The sequence below is a fragment of the Aythya marila genome, assembly GCF_965140915.1.
Source record: "Aythya marila genome assembly, chromosome: 2".
NCBI classification, from domain to species: Eukaryota; Metazoa; Chordata; class Aves; order Anseriformes; family Anatidae; genus Aythya; species Aythya marila.
The window spans coordinates 168,739-182,418 of NC_139043.1; the positions used below are offsets into that span (position 1 = coordinate 168,739).

General features: G+C 45.0%; 1 protein-coding gene across 13 annotated transcripts in view; it reads right to left on the minus strand.

Annotated features, from left to right (window-relative positions):
* Nucleotides 1-13,680, minus strand: part of SMARCD3 (SWI/SNF related BAF chromatin remodeling complex subunit D3) — a 93,488-nt gene that overhangs the window by 55,091 nt on the left and 24,717 nt on the right. For 3 of the 13 annotated variants that reach the window (XM_082752487.1, XM_082752496.1, XM_082752495.1), the window contains exon 1: nucleotides 6,878-7,036. The exons of 2 other annotated variants lie outside the window; for them this stretch is intronic. In XM_082752487.1, the coding sequence (XP_082608613.1) occupies nucleotides 6,878-6,955 (78 nt within the window). In that variant the 5' untranslated portion in view covers nucleotides 6,956-7,036. Of the gene's footprint in view, nucleotides 1-6,437; nucleotides 6,483-6,877; nucleotides 7,037-8,097; nucleotides 8,689-8,714; nucleotides 9,365-13,680 lie in introns of those variants that run through there. 8 more of the 13 variants (XM_082752492.1, XM_082752497.1, XM_082752483.1 and 5 more) reach the window with 8 other exon arrangements.

The following is a 13,680-nucleotide window of genomic DNA, read 5'->3' on the forward strand; positions in this document are numbered from 1 at the left end:
ACAGAGTATTAGGCCGGCTGTTGCCTGTCAATCATCCTGGGACATTTGACAGGCATTCAGAAGAGTCAAGATCCTGGACATAGTCATCGCATGTTCATCTCCTCTGGAGACTGTCTGGCCACAAGGACCAGACTGCAAACCCACTCCTCTGATTCTCATAAAGAACACCTTAAAGCCTGGAGAACAAGATCAGCAAGCCAGATCTAGTCTTGATCTAAATTTGAGATCTTTGAACTTTCTTCAGTTCCCTTTGTTAAGCAGTAAAACAGAGAAAGGTAGAGAAAGCATGAAACAGAAAAATGAGACAGCTCTAGCAAGAGCAGCAACACTGTGGACAGCATATGCAATCTCACTCATTTATGTGCCTCACTCTTTCCCTTAACTTCTCATACTCCTATCTCCAGTATCATATGCAGATAAAATCTTACTCACTATGCAGCTGCCATCTCACTGACATAAGCCCACCAGACTCCCAACAGATATAGAAATGCTTTCCCTAGCTAAACTTTTGTAAAAGGAGAACACACAAGCAATTACCTTACCTAACAGTTTATTTTGCTCTCAAACACGTGAGAAGGAACACAGTGGCAGAAAAAAAACACAGGTTTTCACAATCATGACAAAATGAAAAAACAAAAAAAAAAAAAACAAAACAAAAAAAAAGAAATTGCCACAACACTAAAGAGTATTACAGTACAATTACATCTTTTGAAAGAGATCTGTGAAGTGCCACTGGCTACAGCTTAGGATCTCTCTCTCCCCTCTTCCTCATGTTATCAGAGGAATGGAAGCTGTCCTGAACAAATATCATCCATGGTGAAGGCTGCAGAGCAGAACAGTACTAACACATTCTTTTTCCTAGGAGATCATCTATCTCAGATGCTCCTACTCAACCTCCATCCACACACACAGACCTACCCCCTTTTTTCCTCTATTGATTCCATACACATATGTGTTACTCTGCACTACTTCAAACATTACTGGAAAGAGGGCAAAAGCACTGTGGGGCATAACAAATGAGGAGGACCACAGTATGTCCCCAGCTGAAGGAACCACGCTTACAGCTCTCAGCAGATGAAGCAATGAGTTGAGTTCGTCTGCTCGCAAAGCAGCTAGACAAGGCCAAACAGTACAGCACACAGAGAAAGGTACACAACCAATATTTAACACATGCATGCTGGTCCCTAAGAATTCTGTTGATTGCCTGCATTCCTCACTGCTTCTGCATCTGTAAACAGTCCATCATTGGCCTAGCATACATCGTTCCAAAACTGAGCACACTGACAGTGCAAAAAGACCACCTCCCCAACAACTGCTGCTAAATCTCTTTCACTACCTTCTACTGCACAGCTTCTTAAGCCACACATTTGGCTTTTCTACTTTCTTTCCCTCCTAAACATCCTGTTACATTAGAGAATTGCCTTTTCCATCCTTTTCTTCGTCATTCTTCAAGTAAACTTGTAATTTCTGATGGAAGAATTGAAACAGCAGTGGAGAGGTGTTCTATATATTTCCACTGCAGACGTTTTTCTCAAGAGACATCAACATATAATATTGCCTGGTGGCAACAGGTTCCTGACTGCACAAATGGTTCCCCAACAGTGAAACAGATTCTTTTAAGTATAAGAAACGAACTTGTAGACATCTTCTCTCCTCTCCTCTAATAACTACAGGTATGACCTCATATGGCTTCCTGTTTTTTAAATGTCTCTAAGTCTTTTAAAGACTTAGTAAGCAGAAATATCAGTATTTCCATTCTTACTGCTCATCTACTATATTTACATTCCTCCATTTCCCCAAAGCACTCATATCCTAGAATCAGGGTCCAAGTGCTCCACAGCTGTGACTTCCAAGTTCCACCCATTTTGAAAAATGTTCATAACAATCCAAAAATCTTTAACTTGGTAAACACTACATTTACAAAACTGTGAATTGTAACTTGAGACACAAGGTCAGTGACCACCTTTCTATTTCACGCACGTCCATCCAGAACTCTGAACAACTAGATACCAAACCCCAAAGCACTCAAATGTACACAGTTAAAACAAAAACAAAACAACTATAACAAAAAAATAAAACAAAACCAGCCTTTGGAACTGAAACAGACAAAGCCAATATACTAGCTTTGAGTTCCATCAGCTTGCTGGTTTTAGTAGATCTGATCACACCCACTATAGTGATCTAATGTGATACGGAGTGGATTTTGTGAGAAGAACAACTAGGAGAATATGCCTCTTCACTCTGTAAACGAGTTTGGGAGGGTCTTGGGAAGGGAGAGAGAACAGAGCTCTGCAACATCATGGCTAGAACCAAGAAAAGACTAATCAAGTCATCATAGAATCAGAGAATGGTTTGAACTGAAAGGACTGAATGCTGCACAATGTTTTTACTCCACCAGACTTCTTTAAGTACCATCTCCCAATCACGTTTTTTCACTGTGGTAACATCACTTGAATTCCTCAGGCTGCCCTGCACACACCCCAAGCATCTCCTTGCTGAACAAAACAGAAAATACGTATGCAGTAAACCAGTGACTTCGTTCCAGAAACTGTTCTCTGAAAATGTCCTAGCACAGACAGATGTACAGACCACTCTGTATTAGGAAAGTGGAACAAACTGCCCAATGACGACGGTTCATGAGGCTTTCTTCTACCCTTTCTAGTGTTCATGCTCTGACAAGATAGTATTTATATCCACGATAATATAAAAATTAGTAAGATATTTCTCATTAATGAAGTTCAATTTTTTCAAACCTAGTAATCTCTTCACCTTACTACTTCTGGTAGTGATCTCTGCAGACTGATGACCAGCTGAAAGAAAATAGACCACTCTTCAATTTGGGGAAAGTATCTCTAGTTCTTCCTGTTATAATAAAAACAAATACCATAACATGCTGAAATATGAGTCCTTGAGGTCATCCAGTCCTTCTTAGTCTGAATAAAGTGTCACCAGTATCTCCATCATCTTAGACAGATGTTTACTCCTTTAACCAGTTCCTAAGAGCCTCCAGTGTCAGAGATTTCACAACTTTCCTAATCAATCTCTATCCTTAGATATTATGACCAAAAAAAAAATAAAAAACAAAAAATAATCATTTCCTACAAGGCCTAACCACCCCAAATTTCCCATTCTCTTACTGATGAAGTCTTCACAGGCCTCCCACTATCACTGCTCTCTGAGTTACCCCTCCTTTTGCTTATTTATCACACAAATGAGCATGGCTCCACACGACCAAAATGAAAAAAAGTAAATCTGATAAGTATGCGCCAACAGATTGGCAATACCTTCTGTATTATTCTCTGCCCCATTTCTTAATGAAGCTAACATTTTACTTGCTTTTTTAGTACCAGTGGCTGCTGCTACATACTAGGCAGCCCACAATAACATCTGAGACTTCCTACTCCATGGTTATAGTTCATTTATGTATGAGAAGATGCAAAATTTGTTTATGAAATTCACTGCTCATCCCCTTTTCCATAACACTGGTGAATCTATTAAACACCCCATACACATCACTGGAAAGCCAGACCCATCCTTTAATCTATTTTTTAATGCATAACTGGTATTAAACCGTAAAGATTAGCAGAACCTATGTAAAAGCACATATTAGCAGAAACTAAATACGTGTAAGGACTTATTTTAAGAGCTTCCCAAGCACAGCACAGGGGGCAAAGAATAAGAATAACTAAGGGAAGAAAGTGATTTGAATTGACAACAAGTATATTGTAAATACAGATACGACTTGATAGTTTAAAAAAGGGACATAGACCTTTATAGGTATATCTTGTGTATGAAAGGAAAGAAGATTGGTTTTGGAAGGAAGATAAAGTGGTAATAGAAAAAAGAAAGCAAACTAAAAAGGTCAGAACAACCGGACAAGAAAACGAACTTCTCAGCAGCTTCTTGTGGGAAGATGACACCGGCAAGGTCAACAGTACACGGTACCAAAGAGAAGATTGCTGCAATTGAGTCACAAAAGGACAGACATCTGGACAAAAGCTTTGACAAGATCTGCACTATGGATCTTCTCAAGGCTATATGTGAAGATACTTATTTGAGAAAGAAAGGAAAAAAAAAAAAAAAAGGAGACAAGGAAAACATCCAGTGAAGGGATCCAGCCAACAGGGCGGCCTATGATAGGATCTGGAGGATGGAAGAAACTGAGAAGAGGAATGGCCTGCAGAGATTAATATCTTGGTTTTGGTCAACAGAATTTAAAGTAAAAGCTGGACACCCAGAGGGAAATGTCAAAGAAAGCCTGAAACGTACTACTGGACAGTAGAAAACACATCAAGAATAAGATAAATCAGCATAAATGTAGTCATTAAAGCTGTATATATCCATAAAAGTGCTAGAAATAGAGCAGAGAGGGGAAAAAATGACAAAGTGAGGGATGAAACCTTTGAAAAAAATTCCTTTCTCTCTTCCCACAGAAACAATGTGCAGGACCCTGATGCCACAGACCAGGAGTTAGAAAATTGTTAAAATAAATAACTGAAAGAAAACTACTCTTTCTAGAAGAACTGCTGAGCAGAGGTGTAACGAACTATCAAGAATTTAAGCAGGATAGAGTATCGCACTTAAGATTTTTAACCATTAAGAGATCTTACATTACAGAGGCATCCTATCTGAATGACACAAACAGGGAAGAAGACATCTTCTAAGCTAGCAATACGGAAAAGAACAAAGGCAAGATGAAATGCACAAGAGCAAAGGGCAAAGTGACCTCAGCAAAAGAACATATGTTTCCAGAAAGATCAAATGAATCCAAAATCTAACTGTCCTTAGTAAATACCACAAAATTCTCCTTTCCATGTAAGTGTTCACATAACAGAATTTTTCTCACAACTTTCCACCCCTATTTACATACCCCCATTTTTGAAAAATAATAATAATGCCTTTAATAACCAAATAAATAATTTTATTGAAGATAAAATATAAATAATTTGAGAGGGAGTTTTTCCCTGAAATGGGGGCATAATCTGATTCCAAGGAATTCTGTAAAAGTTTGCTATTCATTTTGAATTTTCAATTAATTCATTCAGATGCAGACATAGTGTATGTGGTAACCAGACTCTGCAATGTGTGAACTCAGGGTAATGGTTGTGATGGCTCATTCCCTTTGGTAGGATACTGGACTTGAAGAGATAAAATTAAGTTATAACTTTTTTTTTTATTATTATTTTATCTTTTGTAAGTAATGGAAGACTGACTACCTCAATCTGTTTTGATCAAACTGATTCTGAGATCGGGAAGAAACTAAAGGTGAAGAACAAACACAGAAGCAAAAGCAGAACTACAGGAGAAGAGGGTCCTAGAAGAGGTGTTCCAGCAAGAGAACACCAGACAAGAATCCCTAGCCTCACTAAGGTAATAAAAAGATGATGAACAAAAGCAGGTATGCAGGGTAATACACATATACAAGTAAGATGCCACTAGTAGCTAAACACCCAGTGCTGACAAGTCTGACTCTTCTAGCATCCAGATAAATAATGGAAATAAGTTCTACTACATTTATTCTGGTCCAAATTAAAAATTCCCATGCTTAAGAGGCTAACATGCTTCTTTTACACCTACATGGGAAAGAAGCAAATTCACCCAACTAACTCAGCAACTCTCCCTGTTACTGAAGGAAGACCACTGGTGTGCAAATACCAGCAGAAGCCCTGGAAAAGGAAAAATACACACACCCCTTCCACCTTGCCTATGGTTCTGCCCAACTATGGTCATCTTAATAAACTCACATGTCCACAATGAAACCACCATTACAGACCCGCACACCTGCTATTCAATCATTCCTGCCCATCTGCCCATCTAGCAATGCAGACTAGACTGCTCCTGTACACTGGTACCACATCACCTGTTCGCTGTTCTCACAAAACCAGAATGCCACTGAGAAGTCCTCAGCCTCGCAAGCCTCACCGTACTCAGGATCTGAAGGACACAAGCTGGATTCAACACATCTGGGGTAAGCCTGAATTATGGAGATAACTTAGAGGCCTGCAGTGAGCTCCCCCAGATTTCTATGACCTTTGCACAAGACTGTCCAGCTGATGTCTTCAAAAAGGTCTCACAGAAGGTGCTAGAATCCTCAAGAGAAAACAGACTATCTCTGTCCAAACAATATCTGCACCCATTGGGTCTTATTTTTGTTAAATGTATATCAATACAAGAAATCCAAATGCTGTAAATGGCGATTGCTTTCAACCATTAGAGAGACATTTAAAGAACATCATTTCCAATGGCAGAAAAACAGGATTAGCATTTCCCCTTAAATGGAGATCGAAGCCTTAATTCTTTAAACAAAAGCAGGACATCTTTCTAAAGACATTAAGTATTCATTTAATAAGCATGGCACCCTGAAATTCTCTCATGGGTGAGTGCCCATAGACTGTTACAGATCTGCCAGCTAATCTCTTCAAGCCCCTGAAAGTCACCTGTTAAGTAGCCAGAGGATACATTAGAGCCCAGACTGAAGACAAGAACCAGAGCGCAGTACCACAAGACTTCATCAGGCTTGCATCAGAATTGTTTTTCAAAACACAAGTTTGATTACAGAACAAAGTGTCCTACAAGCCCATTTGGGTCAGATCCAGTGCAGATTCTGCACCATGGTCAGGCTCAATAGCATGCCATTCACCAGTCATGGAGAATCAAAGCAAAAATCACAGCACACAACCCCCCAGACACAAGCCGATATTATCAATGAATCGGTGCATATTCTGGGGGTTTCACAGACCCCGGTGCTCTGCTGGCAAGGCAGTTACCACCGCCCCAAGAGCACACTGCAGGAGCCGATCCAGCCCAGCACAGAGCCTCCAGTTTCCACTCATCCCTCTATTCAGAGCCAGCCAGCTCACTAACTTTCCCGACTCACCACCCCATGGACCAGAAACTCAAAAAGTTTGCTTTTCGTAGCTTTGCGAGCCCCTCCTGTAACTTCGTCTGTAGCCATCAGGGTCTGCTCAGCCTCTCTCACTCTCTCTCTTCCTCTTTCTTTCCCTTTTCTGCCTTTTTCTCCAACTCTCCCCTCTGAGTCCTGCTGGGCTCTCACACTTCTAATAGCGCGGAGTGGGGAGGGGGCCCCTTCAGGGCCTTGCTGACGGCCCACTCGCGCTAAGCCTCAGCTGCTGCATTCCTCCACTGATAAGCCAGAAATAGTTTGTGCTGCTGGGTTCTGTGTGTTTACTCTGCAGGGACAGAAAATCCAGCTTTTTAAACCTCTCTGTCCAAACACCAGAGATAAGCAGGAGGCAAATTGAAAACACGCCTCAGCTTTTTCGCAGTGGCTCTGCAGCCTCTCCTCCTCAGCGCGAGGGGATGGTAAATTCTGGGGCAAGGGGGAGGGGGCAGCCTCACAGCGACATAAACTCGGTACCTCGCGGAGGGAGTTTTCCCATTAGAAAATGCAGCAGGCGAGCAGTGAGAAACAATGGCTTTCCCTTGCTCCCACTGCTCCTCCCGCGCTGCATTTCCAGGCCTTTTCCCCAGGGACCTGGCAGGCAGCACACAGAAACATTCGCTGGCAGCGTTTCCAGCATGCAAGGCTGAGAACTATCCCCTTCGGACAAGGCAGAAACAGCAGGAGGCAGAGAGCTGGGAACAGGGAAGGACAGCGTGTGAGAGCAAGGGGAAAGAAAGAGTGTGAGAAGAGCGGGAGGCAGGGGGCGGGGGGGCAGCATGGCGACGGCACAGCGCCTGCCTCGCTTCCTCGCTCCCAGCCTCACTGGCGGGGTGGCCGCCCTCGGGATGCTTTGATACAGCTGTGACGGATCCATTAGAGACCCCCAGGTGACTGACAGATGCAGACAAATTATTAACACCACAGCTGCCATGAGACATCAGCAGCTCGCTGCTTATCACACAAAGCCCTGCACAGCAACGCATGTCATCCTGGAACACTGCTGGGAATGTGGAGCCCACCTGCCACCCACAGGAAGGGGCTGCCTCCATGACCGCTTGCTGCTCCAGTGGCCCTGGACGTGAGCTAGTATGGCACCAGGTGCCGGCAGCACAGCGGCCATTCTGCAAGCAGCAGCGCTGGCTCCTTCAACATGGCAGAGCAGGCAGCAGTGGCCTGGGGCACGATCTGCTTACCGACAGCTCCATGTGTGTCTGCAGCTTGCGAGGGGCTGATGTTTCCCAGTCTGCCTGACACAGCAATAGAGGAGATGTTGCCAGGTTACGAGAGGGGTTTATTCTATTCCTCTGCTTGAAATTCTTGTCTAGGGGCTGTGAATTTTCTGGCAAGACTGCAAACAGAGGAGAATCAGATCTGAAACAAATAAATAAATTGCTGCCTTCCACCAGTAATAAAAACAAGCTCAGGAAAGGCACCATATTTGCTAGCAGCGAAGAGCAGATCATGAAGATCATACGGCCTTTTGAACACGGGGATGAAGACAACAATCTCCACTGATTCTCAGGGTGACCCCAACCCAGGCACTGCTGTGTTGCGATACCCACAGGAATTACAGAAATTTCGGGAGAGTGGGTGTTACATCTCCCCTCCCCCCTCTCAGTCCTTCAGAAGCAGTATGCCTCGCAAAGCAGCACAACCTTATTCAGGACATGAACTAAATGGTTCCTGAGGTTCTGGTTGACTGGCACTGATGGTACTTGTGATCTGGAACCAAACTGTTACGTGTCAGCATGCTTGGCAAGGTGGCACTGGGACTGTGTACTCAAGTTTTTTTTAGATCACGAGAACTCACAGTTAACACTGGCTCCCATCTTGTGAGCCCCTTCTCAACCTCCCTGCAAGACGACAGGCTTTTTCTTTAAAGTCCACACCAACATTCGGCTGCCGCACTTGGTGGGGAAGCGGCAGCTTTCCCCGCGGTGGGGCTGCCGACCCGAGCCCGTGCAGAGCCTGCTACTCCCGTCCCTGACGAGGAACCCCGTTACCACGCTACTTCACGAAATGGCCCCGCGCAGCTCGAGGCACGCTCAAGTAGCGGTTTGCTCCAGAAGGCTTCAGGCAAACAACCGCCAGCAGCCCCGAGCGCCTGCGAGCCGCAGCGCCGCCCGGCCGCGCCGCACCCCGCGGCTCGGGCCCCGCGCACCACGAGGCCCTGCCCGCCCCCCGCGGGGCTCCGCGCCGCAGGACGAGGCCGGCGGGCGAGGCCGCCGCCGCCCCCCCCGCCCCCGGCCGCGGCAGTGGCGGGGCGCGGCTGCCGGCTGCGGCGCGGCGCGCAGTCCCCCCTCGCGTCCCCCCGCGCTCCTCCGCCAGCACCATCGGCACCGAATGGCAACGGCGCGCCCGGCACGGGCAGGGCGTGCGCCAGCCGCGGTCCCGAGCGCGCCGCGGTCGGGCGCCGAGCCGAGCCGGGCCGGGCCGGGCTGGGCCGTGCCGCCCGCCCGCCCGGGGCCGCGCCGGACCCAAGCGGGCCCCGGCCGGGCCGCCCGCAGGCCCCGAGCGCGGCGGCGCGCATGCCCGGCGCGGCTGCCGTGAAGGTCAGCCGTGGCCTAGCGGGGGACGCGCGGGCGGAGGCGGCCGGGCAGGCGGGAGGGAGCGGCCTTAACCCCTGCCGCGCCGAGCCGGCGCCCCGGGGGCTGCGACCGGCAGCGAGAGCCCGCACGCCCCGGGGCGGCCGGGGTGCGGAGCGAGGAGCGGGGCCGCGTGGCCCGGCGGGGGGCGGGGAGGGCGACGCTGCGCGGGCCGGGGACGGCTCCGCCGGTCCGCTGGGGACGGAGCTCGGGGCCGCGGGCAGCGCCGGGCCGGAGCCGCCCCCGAGAAGGCGCCGCCGAAGCCGGGCTGCGGGGAGCGGGCAGAGCGGACACGCTGCGAGCCCCGGCCCCGCGCCCGCCTTCCGAGGCCGGCCCCGGGCGCGGCCGGCAGCGCTGCCCCCAGCGCCCGCTGCACGGGCTCCGGCCCCGGCCCGGTCCTGCGTGGCCAGCGCTGCGGAACCAAGACGGTTTGCGTTAGGAATGCAGGTTTTAGGACTTCTTGTTTAACATATTATATATAATACCTAATCAGTTAGGGTAATGAGGTACAGCTGCTCCCCTCCCCATGAAGAACCGGCGTCTTCATTGCATGATGAAGCACGAGGATCTGTTAGGAAGCGTTAATGAATTTCGGTGGAATACAATAGCGTATGTAGTGTATTCTACCTGGACGTTCTTGTAAGAAAAAGAGATTTCTTGAATGTCAGATTACAAGGTCAGCCATTTGACAGTTACGGAATGGCATCCACTGCAGCCACAGAATGCATGAGTAAAAGTCCTGAAGGAAAAACCAATTATGTAGGAGTAAGACTCAGCTCTTTCTTAGTACTATTGCAGCTCTCAAAGTACTTCAGAAAACATATATATATTTATACTGTTTTTTTTAAAGTGGAAACTAAGATACATATGGATGGAATTGCCTTGACCAACATTACCCAGCTAAGAATTAATTATTTCCTGTGTTCTTCCACACACCGCAATGCTGTGAAGGACAATGAGAGTGTAATACCTCGACACAAAAGGATGAAGCTTACAGCGCAAGAATGTCTTCTCCCAAATTTTCATACAATTTTATTTTAAATCATTTCTTTTTCTCTTTTTCCCACATTTTCTCATAAAAGCATAGAAAACTTTATCTTCAGATCTTTATCTTTTATCTTTAGTCTTTATTGGACTCTTTATCAGGGAGTGTAGTAATAGGACAAGGAGCAGTGGCTTTAAACTAAAAGAGGGTAGGTTTAGACTAGATATTTGGAAGAAATAGAGGGTGGTGAGACTGGAACAAATTGCCCAGAGAAGTTGTGGATGTCCCATCCCTAGTAGTGTTCAAGGTCACATTGGATGGAGCTTTGAGCAACCTGGTCTAATGGAAGGTATGGCCCATGGGACCATGCCCAGGGGGGTTGGAACTAGGTGATCTTTAAGGTTGCTCCCAGCCCAAACCATACTGTGATTCTATGAAAACAACTGTGTTCTAAAAAAAGTGCATGGTTCAACCCCAGTATCGTTCTCTTCCCCAGCTGCTATGACTATCTTGGCAGCTCCCAGCCATTTGTGGTCTACATGACAGTGGCATAGGACTGACTCTGCAGTGCTTGTATAGTGCCTTTACTAGTTCCTGGAGGCCGAGCACACTGTGGGGACCTCCTTTCATCCCTCCATTGCTCTCTCCAGCCTCACTTTGTACTATATTCCTAACACATTTCATTTCAAGGAAAGCCTGACATTCTTCCTCCTTACTTGAGCTTTAGGAGGCCACCTTTTCTCCCACAAATTTGCCTTTTTTTTTTTTTTTTTTTTTTTTTTTACTTCTGGTATTCAAGCTTTTAAAATTGTTAAACTACACTGGTCAGGCTACAAAAGATAAGGTACAAGTTGTTTTGGGATATGCTTGCAGCTTTCATTTTTTTGATCTACATACACATAATTAAAGAAGTACATGAAAATAATGTTAGCTACAAAGGGGCACGGTTTGCTACATGGTTTGCTACAAAGGGGAATACAGTTTTCACTTAAGTCAACAAGGCTCAGAAAGTTATTCTCAACAGTTTTGAAATTTATGCAATATGGTGTAGAAAATGTACTGAGAAACAGACAGAAAACGTCCCTAGATTGAGGCTCTGCTTATTCTAAAGAAATGACAATATGTACTTGAGTTCAAAATTATTTAGTATTCTCGTTAACAATACAGATAATGAACTAGAGAACATGCTTATTAAATTTCCTAGCAACATACAGTTTGGAGGGGTTTGAGGTATGCTGTGAAAGAGGATCAAAATTAAAATCCTGAGAAGCTGGCGACATGGTTTGAAAGAATGGGATAAATTCAATCAGAAACAGCACAAGCTTCCACATCAAGACAGGAATCAACAAATACATAAACAGAGGAAGGAGAACAACTGACTATTTTTTTCAGAAAAAAATGTTTGGTGGTACAACATCGTAAGTTGAATGTGAATTAACAGTACTACACTGACACAAAGTAAAAGAGACAAAAAAAAAAAAAAAAAGCCATAAGAGCAGTAACAGTGAGAGCTGCCCCACTTCTCTCATCCCCTTGGTGGCAACATAAGCAGTGACAATGGGTTCTAGATTCATATTCTTCTTCTCCACATTTTGTCTGTATTCTTCCCCACCCCTCCTCCTCCTCTGCAGGGCACAAATGGCCGCAGCTCAAGATTTCCCTAAAGCTGCAAAATTAAATTTTTCAAATATTGCTGAGAAACCCTTCCCTTCCGAAGTAATTCTTCTGCTATCTGAATTGTTGTCTCGACCAGACTATTCTTTGCAATTTGGGACTCCGTGTGTCAAGGAAAATCTGTGTGGGAGAAAGATGGTTCAGGGGAGAACAGTAAGTGTGACAAGAACTGTAAAGTCTAAGGAGGGAAAGAGAAAATTACAGCCAAAATGCTGCTGCAAATCGAAAAAGAGCTACTCTCCGTATCCATAGTACAAGAACTAATGGATTGAAATTTTCCCCAGGAAGATTTAGATTAGATATTAAGGAAGAGTACAGCAGGAAAGGTACAGATGTTTCATAGAATCACAGAATAGTTTGGGTTGGAAGCAACCTTAAAGATCATCTAGTTCCAACCCCCTGGCCATGGTCCCATGGGTACAGACACCTTCCACTAGACCTGGTTGCTCAAAGCTCCATCCAGCCTGGCCTTGAACACTTAAAGGATGGGAATCTCCATCACTGAAGGTCTTTAGGAACAGGTTAGACAAGCATCTGCTCAGAGTGATGTAGTTGGTGTTGATTCTAACTTGGGTCAGGACAAATAACTAACTCCCAAAGGTCCCTTTTGCTCTGTTTGCCTCCATGAACTGTATGGAATTTCACATGACAAAGATACGGCTTTTCTCTAGCTGGAATGTTTTTTCTTGGCAGACTGTGCAGATCTGCTGCAAACAAGCTTAAGCTGATCAAAAACGGTCTCTTAATTTTTTTTCTATTTTGGAAAAAGAATACATATCTGATTGCTACAACAATATAGGAATAAAGAATTTGCATATGCAAATTGATGCCAGTTCTCCTTTGAAACTTACCAAGTATCATACGGCTTTTATACTCTAGCCTTTTACATTCTTCTTGACTCATGGATCTTCAACTACTATTTTACGTAACTGTGTCATAGACATACCCTTTTAAATTAGATCTTTCCACTAACTGTTTTTTCAAATCTATCTGGAATGAAGCAATTTGTAGAATGCATAAAGAAAGAAGACTTGAAATAAAGGCAATAAAAAATAAATAAAGGCAAAGAAAAGTGTTGTCTCTAGAGGTTCCAAATAATATTCTGCAGAGACAGACATAATTAAAAACTTATGTCCTGACTACTTTAAAAGCAATCACAGGCAAGACCAGGGACACCAAAAGATGGAGGAAAATATATGTAACAATATAGGATGCAAATATCAACTATACTTGCATTTTACTCAACCCTGCACAGTCCTGTGACCTCACAGTAAGCTACTAGGCCCCACTGTGCCTCTGCCTTCACTTTTCCATCCTCCCAAAATATATTTTCCACAGCATGTCCAGTGACATCTGTGCATGGTTTTTCACGTCCTCTTAGCAGAGAAGCTAAGTGGTACACGCAGTCCACGCTAATCCTTTCATTTCCAAGCCAAGGGCCAAGGAAAATAGAGAGGAGACTGTTGGGGGTATGGATTTCTGTTTTTCAAAGGTGGACAAAACAAAGGAATCCTTGGTAGGGAATCCTTGGG